At 39.0% G+C, this 22,625-nt stretch overlaps 1 protein-coding gene across 1 annotated transcript in view; it reads left to right on the top strand.

The window, feature by feature from the left end:
- The window catches only part of WASHC5 (WASH complex subunit 5), a 1,015,994-nt gene that overhangs the window by 150,832 nt on the left and 842,537 nt on the right, over window positions 1-22,625 (top strand). The window contains exon 5 of the mRNA XM_044066602.1: window positions 16,985-17,177. Within this exon, the coding sequence (XP_043922537.1) occupies window positions 16,985-17,177 (193 nt within the window). The remainder of the gene's footprint in view (window positions 1-16,984; window positions 17,178-22,625) is intronic.

The following is a 22,625-nucleotide window of genomic DNA, read 5'->3' as shown; positions in this document are numbered from 1 at the left end:
CTCATTCCCAAAAATCCTTTTGTGAGTCGTTTGAATTCTTTCTAATTTAATTTTATACTTATTTTACATGTTCCATATAGGAGTTCATACTCAGCCAATGGTTTACTTAATGAGGTATGTAAGGGTATCCTAGTTGTATTTCTGCTAGAGGCATATCTCAAAAGCACCCCAAAAGGGGGAAGGTTTTGTTTATCCTAGCCTTACATATTATGTCATTGACATGTTTCTCAAAGGTTATTCTTAAATCCACTGTTCCCAGGTGACTCTGTTTCAATCTGAGTGTGCAGTGGTTAATCTTGCTACCTCACAGCAATTGGTTCTCTAGTTTGATTCTCAGCTGTGCCTTTTTATTTATCCCTCCTCCACCTTATCCTGCATAGCCTCAGGCTGATCTTCTAGGCTTCTGCATCCAATGATGACTCATTCCAGGTACTTCTGTGCATGACCCTTTGCTGGGTGGGCCCCTGACTATTCAGGATGTCTAGCTAAACTGTACGTATTGTTTAGAACCGATTGAGTGAGGGTTCTAAACTGAACATTGAGCACACAGCCAGGTGGCCATCTATCTGATGTCATCTTCATTCATTCTTTAACCTGTGTGTTTTGGTTCCACGACTCGGAATCGACTGGCCGCTTCACTAGCTAAAGATTCCAAGCTCCAGCTCCTCCCTCCTACCCATAAGTCCCCCTCCTCCTGATTACCTCAGATCTCGTTTGCCTCTCGTTGGAATAATAGCGAGCTTCTAGTGCGCCTAAGCTCCTCCGTGGGTTTGGTAGTGTTTTGTCACCTTGTGAGTTTTATATTTATTCCATTCCATTTCTTCTTAGTCTTCCTCCCTTTTTCTTCTTGTAGTCTAAAAATCTTTTAGAATAATCATTTTTTTCTGTTAATTGGGGTTTTCTCACTATAAAGTTTTCCTTTCTTCTCTCTTCTTTCCATTTAAAAAAAAATCTCTTACTATTGCTGATCAAAAGGAGAAACCTTTAGGTTTCAAGAAATGCACTTCCTGTGGGTACAACATCCCGCTGTCTGATGCCCACAGGGAGTGCGTTTACTGCTTGGGTCCTGCTCATTTGGACAGTGACTGCAGCATCTGTAAATGTTTTCTACCCAGGACCCTGGCAGATAGGAAGAGTAAGCTTATTCTGAAAGGTTTTGTCCCACCATTCTCTTCCTCTCCTGCCCCCTTCAGCATCAGGGGCTCAACTCCCTCCAGATCATTTAAAGAAGCCCGGGAGAGCAGGAAACACTCTCTGTGAAGTCCTCTTTGGAGCCACCAAAAAAGGCGCCAAGGTCCTTGGAGATGATCCATCGGCACTGGCTTCTTCAGCTGCAGTTTCTGTTTCTCTGCTTCATGCCTTGTCTGCTTCCTTGGGGCTGAGCGGATTGGATCAGAGGTCTCTTCATCCTGCCTCGACTTCTGCCTTGAGGTGACCACCCCTGCTTAGAAATCAACATATCTGAGAAAATCTTCCAGGCCTCCCTCTCCCCCCATCCTTCCCCCAATCTAAGACTTCAAGAGATCTGATGGGTATGTTCATAGGAACCATAGTTGCTTACTGAGCTCCTGACATTCTTGTTTTTATCCTGTGCTGGCTGTGTTGGCCTATTTGTTAACCACAGATAGCTGTCATTGCAAATTTAATCTGAGGTAATCTGGAGGAGGGGGAATTGTGGGTAGGAGGGAGGAGCTTGAGCTTGGAAACTGTAGCAAGTGAAGTGGCCAGTCAGTTTCAAATGTCAGAATAGAAACCTACAGTTTAATGAAGAATGAAGCTAGTCAACACAGATGGAAAATTATTAAGAACATAACTTCTTTTTCTCACTGCAGACTGTCAGTGTCCCAAACTATGAAGATGGCTAATATAATGATGGCAGGAGGCCATCTCTGCCCCCTTGTGTAAGAAGATGTCCATTGAGGCTCCTGGTCTCCACCAAAGGTCAAACAGGCAAAGTTTCCCCCCTTTCTCTTCCCCTGGGATAGGAGAGATGGACATCTTGCCACTACATCCCGTCCCTGTCAGTCAGCCCTGCTGGAGACACAATTCTGTTACCAATATTGGGTTGCCAGTTGCATAAAGGAACGCTTGCCTCTGCTGCATCAGGTTGACTTAGATGGGGTGTCTTTTGTGTGAAATTTATTCTTTCTGTCTCTGTCTGCTATGTCTTTGCTGTTTTTTTTTTTTTTTTTTGCCAGGTGCTTCAGTTTGCTCATATATCCCAAAGATGTGCCATAGGTGAATCCATGATCATCTCAGTTGTTTATAAGTATAACATGCACTATTGTGATGGATATGACTTTGCAGTAAGTAATAAAAGGTGATACATCTACAAAGAGATGGGTCATTGCTCATTGATTGTGCTTGATATTTGTGATCTTTCCTGCCAAAGGCTTGAATGTCTTCATTCAGTAGTTGCTTATAGTCTGTGGCTATAACTTCTAGTTTTACAACCTAGAGCATGCCGTTTCCCATCTCTTGTAATGTAGGCTTCATGCTTGTACATAGAGGTGGACTTGTCCAACAGATATCTGCTTAGAGCATTGTGAATTCATGCAGGAGAGGTATGTCTTGTGCTTTAATATGAGGAGAAACATTTTATCGGTTATTCATAAAATATGGATATCCTTAACTTCTGTAGACCTCTTAATCTAATGTCCTAGTTAAACATAACTCCATATTGTGATACACAAATGCACCACTCTCCAGGCTAAGCAAGGAAAGGGTGAAAATAAGTTGTCTATCAAGCGCAAGTGTCTGTCTTGTGCTAAGAGTTCCTCAGCCCATTCATGCACGGTACACGTGTAACTTTATCATTGTCCATATGGTAATGAACAAGTTGTGACACACTTCCCAGGATCATATGAAGAGACATGATAAAACTGACAGTATGTGGCTGAGGTTAGTATGAAACTTGTCTTGTGAAGCATCCTTCATTCACCAAGAATGATGCCACATTACAAACAAAATATACCTATTGGTGTCATTCTAAGGCAGTTCAATATCAGTTTGGAACAAGATGGCTGACAGACCTACTTGCTTTCCTAAGGATGGCCTGCACCTCTTTCATCATGACCTATGTATTTTGACCAAAACTTTCTCCACCCCATTTTATCTATTTTAGGCAAGCTTATACTCAAACTACCCATGTAGTGAAACAAAATCAAGACTGTAAAAGTACTGCTGCTCAACATTAGAAGCCTGAATAAGACATTGTATTCCTTAAAGGCCTTTCTGACCCTTCATTAATGAAACACTGATTCGATGTAGCAATAAAACCCCCTCAATACTGGATTTCAGTGCCTACCACTTGTTCAGACCCACCTCTGAAAATGACAGTAGTGTTGGTGGTGGTGGTGTGCTTGTATTCCTAAGAAGTCAAATCACATCAAAACTCATAAGAGTTTTTTGACTGTGAGCTCCTCCTTATGCTATTTACCATTAATAAAAAGCCATACTAATACTGTATTGTAGCCCATTACTGTACCCCCTCTGTGTCGCCCACAGTTCAAGAGGCATATGCAAGCAAAAGTGGAGTCCCTCATCAATGAACCAAATGCTCTTCTCAGGGATATCAGCTGTCCTTCCATTAATTGGGTAGCCTTTACTACCACAAATAAGTATGCACAGTGTATCCGTAGTTTTGTAAATGCTACTATGGACACATTGTGCATACTTATTTGTGGTTCCTTTAGATTTCCCTTCTCCTCAGCCTCCCCTCCCAGATACTATATTTAGATAAGATAGTTCATGCCACTTTTAGGGGTTCAGAAGTATTGGATGTAGTCCTCACCAGTATATAAGCTCGGCGCCTGTAGTTGCTCCATCACTTGTCAAATCCGACTCCGCTCAGTAATACTCTCTGTTAAGTGTTAAACCTCATCTGTCTTCAAACCCCTCTGTCTTTAGAGTTTTTTAAAGGCAGCACTATTTGAGGTAGCTGGTGACTTGATGGAATTTAAGGACATGACACAAAACCAGCATGAAGGTGAACAGTTGGAATATAAAACACAAAGTACGAACCACAAAATTCCAAAGAATGGACATGCTGAGCCCAAGAAATGATGAACAGCAATTAATTTATTACACAAAGCTTTGGGGAGAAACCCTTCAGTGTGTGTAACATATTCAAAACTCGTACCCCATTTAAACAACATGTATTATATTAAGACACACCCCAGTCAAAATCTATTTCATATCATACAATTGAACTACATGTACAGCAGCCTACTTAAAAAAAACTCCATTAATATTTTACTTAGCATGGAAACATACATTCCCTAAAATACACAACTAAAACAGTCAAAAAATCAATACAGATAAAGCTGTATATAAAAAAAAAAAAAAATATATATATATATATATATATATATATATATATATATATATATATATATATATGTATAAAAAGAAATAGCGAATCATATGGTAAACATTTGTTTCCTTTTAACCACGGGTTTAATACACTGTGTTTAAACCTGGCTCTACATTTAGTAATGTTATCCATTTGTATTCACATATTTCAAGATCATTATTCAAATCACCACCTCTCCTATTTCTGAACCTAATATCTGTAACTCTAAAGTGAAAGCTGTGTTCCTGTCCCTTCTGTTCTATATGTTTGGCAAGTACGTTTGTACCAATGTTCCTCTTTATTTCTGATTTGTGTTTAATAATCCCATCTTTTAGCATTCTACTACATTTACCTATGTAAAAGGTAGAACATAGTACACAATTTGCTAAATATACAATATTATAAGTATTACATGTAGCACATTTGCTAATTATAAATTGCCTTCCTGTGGTTGGATGTATAAATACAATACTATTTTCAGTATCTTTACAGCATATACAATTTTAGCAGGGGTATGTGCCTACTTTTTTACTCTTCTGCTCTGAGTTATAGTGCTTCATATTCTTATAGCATAAATGAGACCAAGTTAGGGTGATTTTTATATGCAAAGCAGGGTTTTTCAACTGCAGTTTTCCTCATTTCAGGCATAGGCATAAGAATATTCCAAATTTTCGCTATAATATTTTTAACTGCATTCGATTTCCTATTGTATATAGTTGCATACCTTATATGATTAACTTCCTTATCATGTAAAGAATTAGCTACATCCCTAGAGCCAGCTGAGAAGTATGGCTTAGCTATACCTTGTCGCATACATATAATTTCAGTTTTTGCCTGCTGTAACATTCCTATATCATAACCTTGACCCTTAAATTCCATAGACATTTCTTGCATCTGGTTGGAGCTTTGCATACTGTCTGTATTAAGATAGCTAGTTCTCAAAAAGTGGCTCTTCACTGCACTTCTAAAAATGTGTGGTGCATGTATACTACTCTTATGTAGATACCCATTTGCTTACACATCCTTTTTGTATACTGTAGTGGAAATTTCATTCATAATTCTTTCTAATTTACCGTCAAAATATTTAATATCCTTTCTAGAACATTCCATTGTAAACCTTAAATAGTTACATGATTTAAGCATTCAACAAATGCTTCCAGTTCCATGACATCACCATCACATAACATAAAGATTTCAACTATATCTTTAAAAAAAGAATACTTTTCCTTTATACATTTCTAAGTCGTTATAAACATATGTATCTTCCCATTTCACCATTGCAATATTTGCATGTGTGTTCGTCACTGGTGTCCCCATGGCAACACCCATTTTCTGATGGTATATTTGTTCATAAAACAAGAACACATTATTTTCTAACACTAGGTCCAGCAACTCAGATGGTTTCTATCTTTCTATCAGTTAGAGCCGTACTTTTACATAAGAGAAGTCCATACTGCCTGTATTCCCATGGCAGTATGAATGGCTGTGAAGAGTGATATTGTCAAGTGTAACAAATAAAAAAATCAACATCACTATGATCGTCATACCAGGTATGGAGTTCTACCAGAAAATCTTCCGTGTCCCTTATTTAGCTTTTAACCATATATAAGTATTTACTAAGTCTAGACTGTACCTGCGGTGGTGGTGCTGCGGTAGCGTTGTTGCCTCACAGTAAGACGCTGTCCGGTTCGATTCTCAGCTAGGGCGTCCTCTGCGTGGAGACATGCATGAATGGGCGTACCTTCGTTGAAGATTGTGCATCAAGGCTGGTAACTCGGCACGTAAAAAGCAACTACCAATCATTAGCGGACCGGAGCTCCGCTGTGGCGACCCCTAACCAGGAAAAGCCGAAAGACACAACAACAACTAAGTCTAGACTGTAAGTAATGTGAGATAGGCTCTGTTATCCACCCTCCCTAGACACTATAGGTCTCATTGGGAGGTGGATCAGATCTTTGTGAATATATCACAGGTAATCTTGGACAGAGCATGGTAAGACAGTTAAATAGATCAATATCAATGTCACCATTTAATTGCATCTCATATGTTGTCATGTTGATGCCACTTATAATTCTTGAGACAGCTATGGCATTAATAACGACGTCTTGCTGTTACTTAAAAAGTCAAGCATACATGCATCATATTGTACCTTATCTAAAGTCACTACCACCCCTCCCTTGTCCACCTGTTTTATAATGACATCTCTATTTTCTTCCAGTCTATTCAAAGCTTCCTTCTCACACACAGTTTAATTATATGTCCTCTTATCATTTAGATCATAATGTTTTCTTATTTTCCACTCCCATACCTCACTACAGGCTGTAATTATCGGACATTTGACTGGAATGAACAAACTTGGTTTTCTACATACCTGCAACCCTGTGGGAAAGTGAGTCCTTTAAAATCAGTTTTAGACTTAAGTTCCTTACAAACATTCTTAAGTCCGTTAGGGCGTCCACAACTGTATCAATGCTTGACGGGAAAAACTGTAAACTTTTACTAAGCAAGGATATATCATACTTGGACAACTGCAAACTAGACAAGTTTACTATAGGTCCATGAATTAACTCTTTTTGTGCCTTGATTTGCTCCTCTTTTATGGACCCTTGCTTCGCCAACATTTCAAACCATTTCCTTTGTGCTCCGGTCTGCCCCTGGATTGATCTTGCATTGGTTCCTGTTTTTCATCTCTATTATTTCTGGGAGTTTCAGTTGTAGTCGCTTGGGATGCTTCTGAAAATCCTCTGGTTGGTGTTACCATTTGAGCAAGGTGTTTGGGTGGCTAATAGTTGTTCATTCACAACATTAATTTGTGTTTTGCTTCCAAAGACAACATCAACATTATACTCTTGTTGATTATCTGGCAAATGTGTCGGTTCATGCATTGAAAAAGTATCCAGACTATCTAATGATCTATAAGAGAAGGGAACAGGTGTTTTTTTACTTGTTCATATTGCGCTGCTCCTTGGGCCATGAAAAGATGTTCCATTCTTAAAATCATTTAGATCTCTCCATAATTTATGTTTTTTAGCCAACTTAGCTTTTCCTCATATTCCGTAAGCCTTTCCAACGTCATACTATAAATATTCACATTATCTGGAAAACATGGCAGCCCAGTTGTACCTCTCTCAAGCATCATTATTTCATCTTGTAAATCAGTTTCTGTCTTCTCAAAGAAGCAATTCATTAATCTCATATAGTGAGCACCTAATTTGAGATTCAGTTCTTACCAGCTTTTCATAAGGACATGGTATAAGTTACCATACAAGGGCATTTTAAGTATTCTGACTCCTCGAGGGATGATTCCATAACCCAAATAAGCAGAAAAACTTAACCGCTGCCACTGAAATCAATTAAATGTCTGTACTTTTTCTTTCTAGCTTCATTTTCTGTTTGTTAAAGTCTGTAGGTGCATAACTCACTATATGAGTCTGAGAAAGTTCATCTAGCTGGCCAAGTAAAGGATTATTCTTCACAGTTATAAAATGACGTAAAGAATTGTTCTTGTTATTTGAACTTACATTCATACTCAGCACAGGCTATGTCATTTTAGCCGTCTAATTCAAGGACCCAATGCCAAAGGCTGGTTTAAAGTCATCCAAAAAGTACAAAACACAAAACTAGTATGATGGTAAACCATTGGAATGTAAAACAAAGTACGAACCACAAAATTCCAAAGAATGGACACTCTGAGCCCAATAAATGATGTACAAGTAATTTATTCCACAAAACTTTCGGGAGAAACCCTTTTTCAGTGTGTGTAACATATTCAAAACCCGTACTCCATTTAAACAACGTATATTAAGACACAGCCCAATCAAAATCTATTTCATATCAGACAATTGAACATACATTTGCCATTTCTTTTTATATATATATATATATATATATATATATTTTTTTTATATATATATATATATATATATATATATATACGGTTTTATCTGTATTGATTTTTTTGATTGTTTTAGTTGTGTATTTTAGGGAATGTACGTTTCCATGTGAAGTAAAATATTAATGGAGTTTTTTAAGTAGACTGCTGTATATGTCTTTAAGTGTTAAGTAGTTCAGTTGTCTGATATGAAATAGATTTTGATTGGGATGTGTCTTGGGTTGTTTAAATGAAGTATGGGTTTTGACTATGTTACACACAATGAAGGGTTTCTCCCAAAAGCTTTGTGGAGAAATTACTTCTTGTACGTCATTTATTGGACTCAGCATGTCCGTTCTTTGGAATTTTATGGTTCAAATTTAAGCACACCCCCCATTCCCTTAATGACTCCATCTCACACACTGCTACATTCATGGACAGTTTCTGTGCTCCCCTAAATGCTTTAATTTTAGAGTCCATTGCTTTCAGACATACATACAGTGCAAGTTCAAGAATGAACCCCTATAGTGAAATCAGAGTATAAATCAACTGTACAATAACAGGAAGAATTGTATTGTCCATAAGAATAATTCTCTCACACAGTCCATCCATTGCTTTACTTTTCTCTTACCTTCTTCCTGTCTGTCCCAAATCTTCTTCACCAGATTGCCTACTGCTTTTTTGAACATATGCCCAAACCACCATAATCTGTTCCCTTTGATTTTTTTCTGCAATTGGAGATACTTTGACTTTTTGCTGTTATGTCCTCGTTTCTTCATCTGTCCCACAGTATGCCTTCTACCACCATTTTCAGGCATTTCATTTCCATCGTTTCTAGCTTTCTCATCTGCTGTACCTTTACTGCCCAGTTTCTGTGCCATACAGTAGTACTGGTCACACCACTGTTTTGTGCACCTTTAGTTTTCAGTTTTTTTCATTCTTCTGTCATACATTACACTTTGCACTGTATGCCATTTAACTGCAGCCTCTCTGATTCTAGCTTTGACCTCTTCATTCAGACTTCCCTTCACAGCCACCTCTCCCAGATACATGAAGCTGTTGCACCATTTTCCCTTCTCAGTTCTCAGCTTCTTCTGATTCTCTCAGTTTGCTGCCATTACCACTGGCTTATCTGTACTTAGTTTCATCCCATGTGCCTTCAGTTTTGCATTCCATTTCATTCCCCTATCCTTTGCTGAAGTTCTTGCTCCGAGCCTGCCTGTAATACCACATTATCTGCATACAGCAACTTTGTTGATCTGTCCTCTTTGACCTGTTTGCTACTGTAGTCCATCACCAGTATGAATAGCAGCGGGCTCAGAGCTGAACCCTGGACCACACCCACTCCCACCAGGAACCCCTCTGTGAGACCGAACACAGTTCATACTTGAGTCAGCGAGTCTTTGTACATAGCCTACACTAATTCTACCAATATTTCTGGGACTTCAAACCACAGCAGTACTGCCCAAATTAGCTTTCTTGGGACTTTGTCATACTCCAAGTCAGTGAATGTCCAGTTGGCAATCTTTCCTTATTTCTAGCTTCACAACTGTCTGTCTCACTGCAAACAACGGGTCAGTTGTGCTGCATCCTGATCTGTAGATTAATGACCACTAGGGGCCTTATAAGCTTAGCCATGCATCCCAAATGTGACTCACAAATCTGATTTAGATAGGTGGTAATTTACTGACCGCCACTGTCCATCAAAGACTGGGAGAATTTTTGGCATAATGGTTAGGCTAGGTTGGTATAATGCTTAAGGTGTTTACCTCACAGACACAAGGTGCTGGGCTTGATTCTTACATAAGGTAATTATCTAGGCTTAAAATGGGCCAGAAGGGCAGTTAGCATAGTACTAATTTTGAACCCATCTGTTGGTCCAAGTTGCTGTTAAAAAGGGATAAGAAGGAACTCTGCTTCACATGGATGGGGATCCTATTCCAGAAAATGGAAATTCTCTGAGAAACCTATCTCTGCAACATGTCCTATTTATGTCGCAAGCAAATTTAGGTCATTTAATTTAGTAGCTCTGATGCTGTTTGTTTTGCCGATGTGCAAAAGGTTCATCAAAACAAGGTCCAGGGATGTTCTTTATGCCAGGCAAAGATCACCTCTCAGCCGTCTGTATGATACTGAGTAAATAAACAGGGCTTTGAGGTGATCAGCAAAGAACACTGTTTTACTCCCTGTATTCTTTTGTAAGGAACCTTTGTGGGCTCTATGATGGGTCTGATGGGGACCGTGCATGTGCTGTGTTGAACTCTTTGGACCTAGATGACATGTCATTGCTTATAAGCTGAGCAACACAAAAGGATTTTCTTACTACCCTGAACACTTGCTGGTTGAAGGCTAGGTTACTGTCTACATGAGTTACCAGATTCCTGAGTAATGAATCAACTTTTAGGGGTGTTTTATTGATGACATAGTTATTTGGGGTGGTAGACTTCCCAAAAGGTACTATAATTCAATTTTTGGTATGGTGTTTTAAGCCATGGTTTGGGTACCAAGAATTTGTCTGTATTAGACCTTCCTGAAGGGTGTGTACATCTTGAGGGATTCAGTGATTGCTCCCAGTTTGCAGCCATCTGTAAACTTTGGTCAGCCAAAGGCCTTAACATTGGCTTTGACATCCGAAAAGTAGATGCCAAAGAGGATTGGGGCCAGCACAGTGCCCTGTAGGACTCCATTGGTAACTGGCCTCTTTATGGAGGTAGCCTCACTGATTCTAACCTCTTGGTTCCTATTAATGAGCCGGTTACCTCTCCAGCCTGTTATAAAGGGGGGGTTATATCTAGTTTCAGAGGTTTGTTGACAATGCCAGAGTGAGATATTCTATCAAATGTTTCAGCCAGATCTATAGAGGCAGTATTAACTGTTTTTCCCCTCACCCATTGCCATACTGACCTTTTCAAAGAAGTCCATTAGATTCTGTAAGCATGATCTTCCTTTGACAAAATCAACCTGGGATGGATCCAGCCTCTGGAGGTCTTCTTTGTCTTTCTTGATAATTTCCAATGATAATTATTTTCATGGCTTTGAAAATAAGGCTAGTCAGACTGAGTCTGTAGTTTCCAGGATTTGTTGAAGGTCCTCCCTTATAAATGAGGATGACCATTGCAGTCCTCCATTCACATGGCACAAAGCATGTTTTAAAACTATAGTTAATGACTCCAGAGGTCCTGATAAGTCATATTTTATATATTCAGGAGGCACCCTGGGATGTTATTGTGGCCCACTGAGGCATTCTTCTTGACTTTAGTGAGTACAGACAATACATACTCCCTAGTTATAACTGGTTTAGCTGGAGGGGTTATGTTTGAGGGTATTTTTGAGGTGATGGTTGGGGTGAGAGGGGGTAAAGTTGAAATTAAATTTGTCTGCTAACAGGTTTCCTATATCACCAGGCTCAATGAAAGGGATACCGTCAACCACCAGTTCAGTACATTGTGTGATGCCCTTGAGGTTTCTGACATAGCTGTCGAAGGATTATCCTTCACCTTGTAGGCTATCTTAACCTCAAATTTGTCTTTGCTTGACCTAATTAGCCCTCTTAGTTGCCTGTTTACTTTGAGAGAGTATTTATTTTAATGGGAAGTACCTTTCCTTATTTTTGCAGTAGTTTTTCTTTTTGTTGTATATCCTGTTTAACTTGAGATGTCATCAGGGTGGTTTGTTTCAAGGGTTAGTCCTGGGCTTACTTCTGGTAAGTACAGCAGCCTCTGTGTAGCCATTGACATGGTTGTACAGAGTTTCTGAGAGCAATTCAGCATAGATTGCTGTGTTCTCTGGGTTTGGAGGGGCACTGAATTTTGACAATCCATCACATAATGAAAGGTAATTTACCTTGAAATGGTTCCTAACTGTTACTGATTGTAATGGGATTATGAAGTTGATTTTGATTTCAAAGAGTAAGTTTTATGGTGGACCTTACCAGGGAAGATGAGGCACTGGGAAGGTGCTGCATTCTCCCACATTTGTAAGTACAGGGTCCAGTACATTAGAGCCTGTAGTGGTTGTATTCACATTGTTTTCCAATTTCAAAGGCTTATCCTGTGCATTTATCAAATCTTCTGAGACACAAACTTCAGCCTTAAAAATAAACTCTGAAACTGAGGATTCTGAGAGACCAAGTATTTCAGAGCTGTGGTGCTTTTTTCCTCTGTTTACTTCAGTGAAGATGAGGACAATTCCTCCATTTACTCTGGATATCTAACCATATTGCCTTCAGTGAGACTGTAAATATCATGAAAAAATGTGGTAATTAGATGTTTTCTTCCCATTATAGGTTATTCCTGTAGCTCCTAACAGCTGAGCCGTGACGATGCTGAGAAGATCACTCACTGATAGGGTATCCTGTTTCAATTCTTATGAATGGGTGAGCCCAGGAATCCTCTGTTCCCTGACTCTAGAAAAAAATATACACTATCCCTCTACCCAAAGGAGGAAATTCAAGTCATCACTAACTGTAGACCTATAGCAATCTTATTCCCCTCTCTCCAAAATACATGAAAACTGTACTTTCCAAAAACAATTGCTAAACTGTATCCTGCAGGAAGAACTCCATCCCCCTCACAACATGGCTTCCATGCCATTAATAGTACTGACACTATGCTTCTAACCTTTATAGATTCTGCCACTAAAGCAACAGATAAATTAGTTTCCTTTTTATTTCTGGACTTGTCTAAAGTCTTCAGCACATTTTATCACAGCAAAATTCCACTTCAGATGTCCTAACTAGATCTGTTTCGGCCCACTCTTATGTGGTTCAAAAGCTGTTTGGCCAATAGGCATCAGTCAGTAAAATGTCAATCCTTCCTTTCTCCATAGATCCCACTCACCACTGGTGTACCACAAGGCTGTACCATTGGTCCCCTCCTCTTTAACATTCACACCAACACTCTCTATGCATTCAAATAACAGGCTTCCATAATAAAATATGCAGATGACAACATTTGTATGAATATCAGACAACCAGCACATCTCCAGAAATGTACTCGAGAATCTTTGACAACTGCTGAAATGTGGCTTTGTAGCTTACAATTCGTGCTCAACCCAAAAAATCTCTCTCTCTCTCTCTCTCTCATATGAAATAAAATGCAAAGTCCTCACTCTTAATAATGCAACCATTGAAATCCCTTCTCGTAACAAATTAGTAGGGATGATAATGGATGATCTTAAATATGACTTGCATATACAAAATTGCATTTAAGAACTCACCAAAAAGTAGGTATGCTTTTACAGAGCCAAAAACTTTCTTACCAAAGCAGCTAAAACTACAATTGCCTCTACTTACCACCTACCCTCACTACTTTATGGTACTCTCATCCTTGCTAACCTCCAGGTATCAAAACAATCAAAACTTGAACAATGCTATAATAAAGTGGCTACATTTGCAGTATATACCCCTTTCAGAACCCACCAATGTATAACACTAAAAAGCCTAAATTGGTTAGAACTACCCCATCAACTAACTTATGCACAGCTTCTTACCACTTACAAAAGTAGACCGCATCAGTTTGCTTTTCTAACACTAAATACTATGCTACTAAACTATATTCCTAATCAGTGATTACAATCCATTGACCAAAAACTCCTCTATGTCCACAAACCTGTGAAATCTGGTGACCATGGTCTGTACTCATACTGTGTTGCTAAGGCTTGGAGCTCCTTACCTGTGTCCATCAGGTTAGTAGCCTACCTTCAGTCCTTTAAAACCATTCTGAAATGTGGTACTGTTCGTGCTCAGCCCCTGGATAAACTGTAGCCCTTATTATGGGAGTACATATTCTTACTTCTGTTTACTCTCCCTTCTTCACTCACTTCCTTACTTCAGTCTATTTCTCTCACCTGGCTATCTTTCTGAAAATGCTCTACTCCTGTTTTTCTCTTGCTGCAAATTGCAGCTCTTGTTTCTGTTATACTAACTTACATTTAATTTCTCGAAAGGTGGATACAATTTCTTTAAATATTAAATTGTCATATAAGCTAAGATTGATATAATGGTTAAGGTAATTACCTCACAGACACAAGGTATAGGGTTTGGTTCTCAGTTTTGAAGGGGGACTACTAGCCTAACACTTAATATCAACCTATAATTCAAGTTGTATATATTGTTAACCAATGTTTTCACATTGACGCAGCTTTCTTCCTCCTGTTATAAAGCCTGTTGATGTTGTGATTCTACCAAAGTAGCCTGTTTTGAGTTAGTTCTGCATTTCTTATTGGTTGGTACAGTTGCCCTATGCAGCTGTTAACATGCTTGTACAGGGTTTCTGTGAACAGTTTCACATAAGTAGAAGTATTTTATGGGTTTAGGGAGGCTTGACAATTTGCCAGGTTGTCATATGATTATAGGAAGGTAGCCTTTGAATAGTGGGGGTAGTTCTAAGATTTAGCAGACTGTACAGGGCGCAGGTCTTCATTCATCATCCTTGTCTATACACCCATTTTTCTTTAGCTGCTTTTATTCATTTCACAGTTGCAGGAACCCATAATATATTCTTGCAAGCAACGAGCATAATGCAAGAACTAATTCTAAATGGGATACCAGTTTGTTGCACTGCATATCCATTCACATGCATCCATGATCACACACCTGCCTAGTGAAACGTTATTAGTGTCAATCAGTATACCAGCATATCTTTGAGATGTAGGCAAAAACTAGAGACACCAGTAGAAACGTGTGGATACCCATCTGAGAACTGGGGTTCAGGCCATGTGAAGCAGCAGTGTTATCAACCATGCTTACATGTACATTCATAAATTTTGAGTCTGCTTCATCATTTCCAAGAAGTATTTGACTGCCCATTTACTTAGTTATTTCCTTATTGCCTATTGTGTGTGCTAGATTGAAAATAGTAATAGTTAACCACTCTAAAGTTGTCTCATCTGAGAGAATGAGAAGGCTCAAAGCTCAGGAAAAAGAAAAGGACTGAAAAGAAAAACTGAGGTGACAGTGGACTGAGGAGGAGCTTAACGGTGTTTTGTCAAGAGCACATAAGTACTGGGCTAAGGATGACCTCCACATGATGAGATCAGTACGTTAGCGTATAATGGGAAACGTGGTTTGAAATGGTTTGTCATCAACACCAGATGTTTTAAGTCCTCTTCCTATTGCCAAGGCAATTCTTGCTCTATCCAGAATGTCGGATGTGACTTGCTTGAGTAGTCAAACACTGTCTATTTGAATGTTTCAAACTGATCTCTGAAGCATATAGAAAAAAATTAGAACACTGCATGGAAGCAGATAGTATTAGTGGTTATATTACAGAAATAAAGACTTGCTTGCATGGGTATACAAGTGAGTGTCAAGTTGAGAGGCCTCTCCATGAGGGAACAAGCTCTCTGTAGTTTGCTTGAGTCTCTGGTTAGCTGATTGAGAACATAACAATACTGAGGAACTGGGAGAAAAAGGGTGACCTCTTTCTGTCTGGCAGAGCACAGCAGCATAAAAAGGAGGTACCTAACACCACTTGAGAGGACAAATGAGCACATAGGAACAGTCTAATCATTCACAGTAGTTTGCAATGGCAAAAAGGAAGATATTAGTTCAGGTGCGTGATAGGGTCTTGTAGGAAACTATTTCCCTGTATGGCCTCTGGCATGTAATTGTGAAAACAGAAAGATGTGTTAAATTCAGACTGATTCACAGGAAATCCCTCTTCAGGGACTTCTACTAGGGAGGCTGTTAATTCTTGCCAGTTAAGGAAATCAGTGCTCTCTGCATGCCCTTTGCATACAGTTAGCAGATGGTGTTTATTGTGTGCTGTATTGGCTTTATTGGCTTGCAGATTTTACTTTGGACTTAAAAGCCAGAAACTAGAAGGGCTTAGTTTTCCTTTTAGCTAGAATCCAAATGTTTCTTGTTCAGAAGTTGATTTTTTTGACCATTTCTTAATATTTGCATGTTTTATTGTAAATTATTTGTGCATGTTGTAGTGTCTGTGTATTTATTTAAAAAATGCTTTATTTCAAGTAGAATGTTATTGTCTAGCTTTGAATGCATGTGGCTGATATTTTTCTTAGTAGCTTATGGGTTTGTGCATTTTACTAAGACTGATAATTGGGTGGTTACTGCTGTATGAATAGTGAGTGTTCAAACTAGTTGCTACCATTTGAATATTGAAAGGTAGGCTTATTTTAAGGATTTGTTCCTGCTTTGTTTGTTTTGAATAACCGGTGAGAAGCATATCATAAACTTGAGAAGGGAGGGTGTTGGTACAGGAGAATTACTGTTTATCTCACATTCTGGTAAATGATGTGTGCATGCACAAAATTCTTTTGGTTAAATTTTAATTACTGTCAGTAAGATTTGTAATGGAACTCACTGTGCTCAGTCTGAGTTGGGTGAAATCTTAGGCTGCCAATGATTTATAACACTCATCTGTAGGTGTATAATGTAAACCTTATTTGGAAATGGCAGGTGCTGGAGATTGGTCACGGCAGCAGTGCACATTTACTGCATATCATTAAGGTCAATTACCCTTTGCAGATTATAGTAGTAAGATTCTAAAGCCCTGTACTGCTAGTTCCATTGTGCCATCAAATGTTGATGATAGCAGTGTGGGAAGCTTGTAACTCCTGCCCTATTCAAAGTGGTCCCACTATCCACAGCTCCCACAGTGCTTACAGAATACTGTTGTTGAGCACACATTACATAGAATTGTGCAAAATATGAAGTAACTAGTAAAGATGTGCATGTGTGTGTGTGTGCTTATAAATGTTACAGTTTTTAAACTCATGTTTATTTTACGATCCAGTGCAGCACGATCTTCTGGGGACACAAATTTAGATGACATCTGCAAGCTGCTACGCAGCACTGGCTATTCTAGTCAGCCAGGAGCCAAAAGACCTCCTAATTATCCAGAAAGTTATTTTCAGAGGGTCCCAGTCAGTGAGACTTTTATCAGTATGGTCGTTGGTCGACTTCGTTCGGATGATATATACAACCAGGTAAACACTATTTATTCTTAATCAAAATTGCTATTCAGGTACATATAATGAAATAGTTTGTACATAAAGTTAATAGAGCTTGTTATGAAAAATGTAGCATACGACTCTCCCATAAAAGTAATTTGTATTGTTGCAAATGAGAATATAATGGAACTGGATCATTGGAAGGGAAACTACATTATTTGGACTGTAATAGTAGAAGATGTGTTTTTGAAACAAAGAATGGCTTTTTGAATTTGCATTAAAAAAATGTTTTTTTTAACTATAACTGGTTTTAATTCTCAAAGGAACATAAAGCAGTGGAGAAGGAAATATTCACTTATGGTCTATGATAAAGGAAATTGTTTTGACATTTCCTATTGTCATCATTATACATGACCATAAATAAATCAGTTCACAGACTTTGTTTCACATTAACAAGGGTTTGCTGTTTACATTTTTCTTAACACAAAATTATAAAACTGTGTATTTATGTAAACAATTTTCACAGAAAGAGTGTACACATTGCATTTTTTCTCTGTGTGTTGAAGTTCTAAGTGTAGATAAAAGTGCTTGCTTCTTAATTTAAATAAAGCATTGTCTGCTCCGTCATCTGGGTCTTTAGTTCATTATTTCATCCAATTGTAAAATTATGTAGACTGCTTTAATTTAGTCAGTCTTATCTTGACAGCTACTTCTTTACAGGTTCAGTAGTGGATGGTTTGCATTTTATTTGTCCCAACTTAAACATGGTATTATTTTTAACAGTTAGCTACTTTGCATTTAACGTGCTTTTATTTTTACAGTTAACTAAATTATTTCTCACTCATGTCATTTTTATGTGCACTGTAATGCAGCCATTTTGCATTTATTTATTTGTTTGTTTATTTTCAGTTTGTTTGCCAGGATGGTCCATTAGGCCACTAGGAGCCCGTTTTCAGTGGAGTCCTGGGGAGAAAAGCTCCACTTTACAGTTACATTTTAGTTAACAAAGTTGAAAATTACAAATGTTTTAGTTGACAAAGTTGAAAATTACGAACGTACAGGTCAGTTGGAGAAATACAGAGTGACAGTATTACAATAGATTGGCATTAGTATATGCATGAACAAAGTTAAATTACAATCAAATTGTTTTTTTTTCTTTAGTGTGCCATTTCCAACACATTATTATTGGTGGGTACAAGGCTGTAGAAGGATAGTCACAGATTTACTAGCTGAGTCAAGGAAGTTATGTAGGATGAGAGCAGGAGCATTCCCATTGTGAAGTTAGGTGTGAGCGAAGCAAAGTTTTGAAGGTGGAGGGACTGCTAGTGGTGTGGATTAGAGGAGGGAGAGAGTTCCAGTGGTGAGCTAAAGAGAAGGACAGAAGATGTTTCCCTGATGGATGGACAGGTTTATGTAATTCTATTAGATTTTGGGAGTTAGATCTTAGAAGTCTATGAGGCTAATGCATTTGAAGGGTGGGTAATTAGTTAACTCTAGCCACTTCAATTGCTGTAGGGAAGTACAATGGTGAGTAGAGGTTCTATGGCCTGTTGCAAATTTAGAGATTTTATTATAACAGGAGGAGAGGTTTGTCTTGAGTGAAGATTGCAGATTAGTAAGGATAGAGGCGCCATAGAGGAGGGATGGGATGAGATGCATAGTAGCGAGAATGATCCGGGTAGAGGGAGAGATATATAGCGATTTTTGGCGATGCAGAATACCAAGCTTCTTGTGAGTTTTTTTTTTATATATTTACTTGGAGATGGCTATCAAACTTTAGTTGATAGTCTATAAGGACTCCAAGTAGTTTTGCAGTGGAGACTATTTTGAGAAGTGTGTTTCGACTGGTGATAGAGAATGAGTTTTTATCTAGGCTGATAGTTTTAGATGGGGTGAATATCATAAGCTTAGTCTTGGTAGCATTGAGTGCAAGATGGTTGTCTAGCATCCATTCCTCAGAAGGGAAGGCGTCCTGGGTTAGTTTTGCTAAGGAGGAAATAGAGGTGGCAGAGCAGATTATAGTTGAATTGTCCGCATATTGCACAAGGTTGGTATTATGGATGGCCTGATAGTAGTCATTGGTGAAAATGTTAAATAGAAGGGGACCTAGAACTGAGCCCTGGGGCACACCTGTGGCAGTATTTAGGAAGGTTGAGGTGGCTTTTTCCCACTTGACTGCTTGTTGCATATTTGATAGATAACTGGTGAACCATTAAATAAAGGAGTGGGATATATTTAGTTTAGAGATTTTAGTAAGGAGGAGACTATGAGAGATGATGTCGAAGGCCTTGGAGAGGTCTAGGAGGAGGGTGGATACAATGTTTCCTGAGTCTCGGGCCTTATTGACCGTTTCTAGGAAGGAGAGGAAAGCAGTGGTGGTGGTACTATGGCCAAGTCGAAATCCGTGCTGGGTGGGAGTGAGAAGGTGGTTATCTATAAGATAGGGCAAGAGTTGTAAATGGACGCATTTTTCGAGGAGTTTGGAGAGAAGGGATAGGATGGCAATAGGCCGAAAGTTAGGGATGTCATTATTATTGCTTTCTTTATGGAGTGGAATAATAAAAGCTTTTTTCCAGAGCTGTGGAACATGGCATTCTGTAATTGACCCCTTTATTAGGATGCAGATAGGGAAGGCAATGGCTTCTGTGACTAACTTTAGGAAGTGAGAGGGTATTTCATCTGGGGCATTAGAACATGGTTTCAAGTTTAGTAGAAGTTTTTTTTTTTTTTATATAGTAGATATAGGGATTGGGGTCATGGAGAAGGGTGGAGGTTGAAAGCTGGAGATATTGGAGAAGGAGGAAGGGTTGTGTAGAGGTGAGTGTGGAGGAGTGGGAATAGTGAAAGAGGTTGCAAGTTTGGCTATGGAGTCAGTGAAGAATGAGTTGAATTTGGAAGCTAAATTCAAGTCGGAGGCATTTGGATCAGGGCAGGGATTTTCTTTTTTACCTGGGTGAGATTTCATCCCAGAATTTTTTTTGGGTTAGTGTTATGGTTATTTTGGAGTGTGAAAAAGTAGGCTTTGCAATCTGAGATAATAAATTTTTTTAGTTTGTTACGAAGCATTTTATAGTTGTAAAGTGTAGTGGAAGTTTTAGTTTTGTGGTAGTGTTTCCAAGCTTTATCACGGAGTCGCATGTTGGCTAAGGTATTCTTTCTTAACCATGGGACGGGGATACTTTTTATGCTTTTAGTTTTCAAGGGGGCAAATGAGTCTAACAAGTTTAAGAAAATAGTATTGAAGTAGAAAACAGCCTTACCTAGTGATAGAGTTTTCAGTGGATTCCAGATTGTACTTTGTAGTGCATTAGAGAATGCATTAGGATTAAAGTTTTTTAATTGCCGAGTGGAGATGTAGGTATGGGATAATTGTAGGGAAGAGGGAAGACGATGAGGGAAAGTGGTCCCCTAGTGGGTCAGGTAAGGTACTACTGTCAGAGATGTATTTGGGATGGGATACCAGAATCCAGTCTAAGGTGCTTCCAGTGAGGAAGTCTTTAGAAGGTCTAGTGGTTGAGTTGATAAGTTGAGTGAAGTAGTAAAGATTTATATTTAGGGAGTTAGTTGGAGATTCTATTGAGGCCCAATTAATGTTAACATCGCCCGTGATTATGGTTTCATTAGTAATATTTGTAGAAAACCAGGAGAGAATTTCTTCGAGAATTGGGATATTGTAACAAGGAGGGAAGTAGAGGGTGACAATACAAATTGGTTTATGCTTGTTTACATGGAGTAGGGCTGGAATTAATTCGGCATTACTAAATTTGGGAATAGGCTTTGAGTAGAGGGTAAGAGAGAGGGATGAGGAATAGAGGAGTGTGATGCCTCCCCCTCTTTTATGGGTTCTATTTTTTCTAATAATGCTATAGTTAGGCGGTTTTGTTTGAGGTTTAAGCCATGTTTCAGAAATGGACAGAATATCTGGTTTATTGTAGAGAAGCCAGGCATGACGATTAGGGATTTTATTACATATGCTCTGAGCGTTAAGAGCTGTGAAATGGATGGATTTGGCAGCTGAGTGAGAAGGGTTAGATGGGTAGGTTGAGTTGTGGGGGGGGGGGGGCGGGTCAGGATTTGGAAGAATGTCTCCTGAGAGCAAGATGGAGATAAAGTTACGGATATGGGAAAATAGATATTTGAATTGGTTAGCATCTGATTTGTGGATTATAAGCTTTGATGAGGTGGGGCTAATATAAATGGGGGAAGTAATTCTAGGGTTGGATAAGAGTTTATATGGGAAGAGCATAGCATTGTTGAAGCAGTAGAGACTGGTGGATGTACAGGCTGAGGAGTGATCATGCTGTAAACAGGATGGGATAGTAGAGAGAAATGGGGGAGATTGGCACAGAGAGGACTAGTGAGTAGATTTAAGTAGGATAAGGTGATGAGATGTAGTATTTGAGTTAGAAGTGTGGTAGGTTTTGTGGACATGATGTTGATGTTAATTGTGGGTACTTATTGGGATAAACTTTAGGATTGGATAGGTATTGGAACAGGCTATGATCAGTAGGGGTGGGATGAAAGTAGGGGATTGCACTGGGAGGGATTGATTTAGTTATGGGTGGGGTGAATAAGTTGATTGGGTCTGGGAGTGGGTGGGTGTGGTTAAGTAAGTATAAGTGTAGAGATATTGGGGGTGGGTGAGATTTGGGGGTAGGGTAGGGAAGCAGAGTGAGCCCGCAGGGCGAACAGAGCCAGGGAGAAGGAAGAAGGCAAGTCAGCGAGAAACGATCAGTGGAGCAAGCACAAAGGTCAGAAAGATACAAGGGGGGGGCACTAGATAAGCTAGGCAGGACCAAAGAGAAGGCAAAGAGAGTCACAGAGGTTTAGTAGAGACAATAGGGCAATAGAAGGATATCAAAGCTATTTAAACAAGAAGGAAAAATTGGTTGGCAGTAAGTAGATGCTGCCACCTTGTGGACAAATGTAACTGCAGTGTGGGGCTACAGGCACCTAGAGGGGAGTGGATAGACTAGTGAGAGAAAGGGTGAGTGGGGGCCATGGTAGGCTGCTAGCATGGACACACAAGGTTGAAATACAGCTGAAAAGTACTGTTATCTTCCAAATGGTACATACACTTTTTATTTTTGCTAGTTCTTGGGGAGGTCAGTAGGCTCGCCAAGGGTTGAATCAGATTACGTTGGAAGGCTCTATTCATGAATGGAAGGCCAGAAGTACCCCGAGTGGCAGGAAACACCTGTGGTAGGTTTTATGCAGCAAGACAGACTGAAAGAGAAGGGATAAGTATCAGTTAATAACTAAACTATAGCTTATCAGCAACAACAAATGTAAAAGAAAAGGGTTTTAGTGTGATATGTTAGGTTGTCTTGAGAGTGTGTGCTAGTGAGGGGGGACTAGTTGGCTTTATGTCCTGAGTTATAAGTACAGTATAATATTACAGCATTGGTAGTGAATTGCAAAAACTTAGGCAACGACCTTCATTTTAGTAGCACATCACTTATAAAGAAGTATGTAGTGCAACAG

The sequence above is a fragment of the Protopterus annectens genome, chromosome 3.part1 (assembly GCF_019279795.1).
Source record: "Protopterus annectens isolate FY-2018-M chromosome 3.part1, PAN1.0, whole genome shotgun sequence".
Lineage (NCBI taxonomy): Eukaryota > Metazoa > Chordata > Ceratodontiformes > Protopteridae > Protopterus > Protopterus annectens.
Note: the sequence above shows the minus strand (reverse complement) of the source record. Positions and strands in the feature narration are given on the sequence as shown.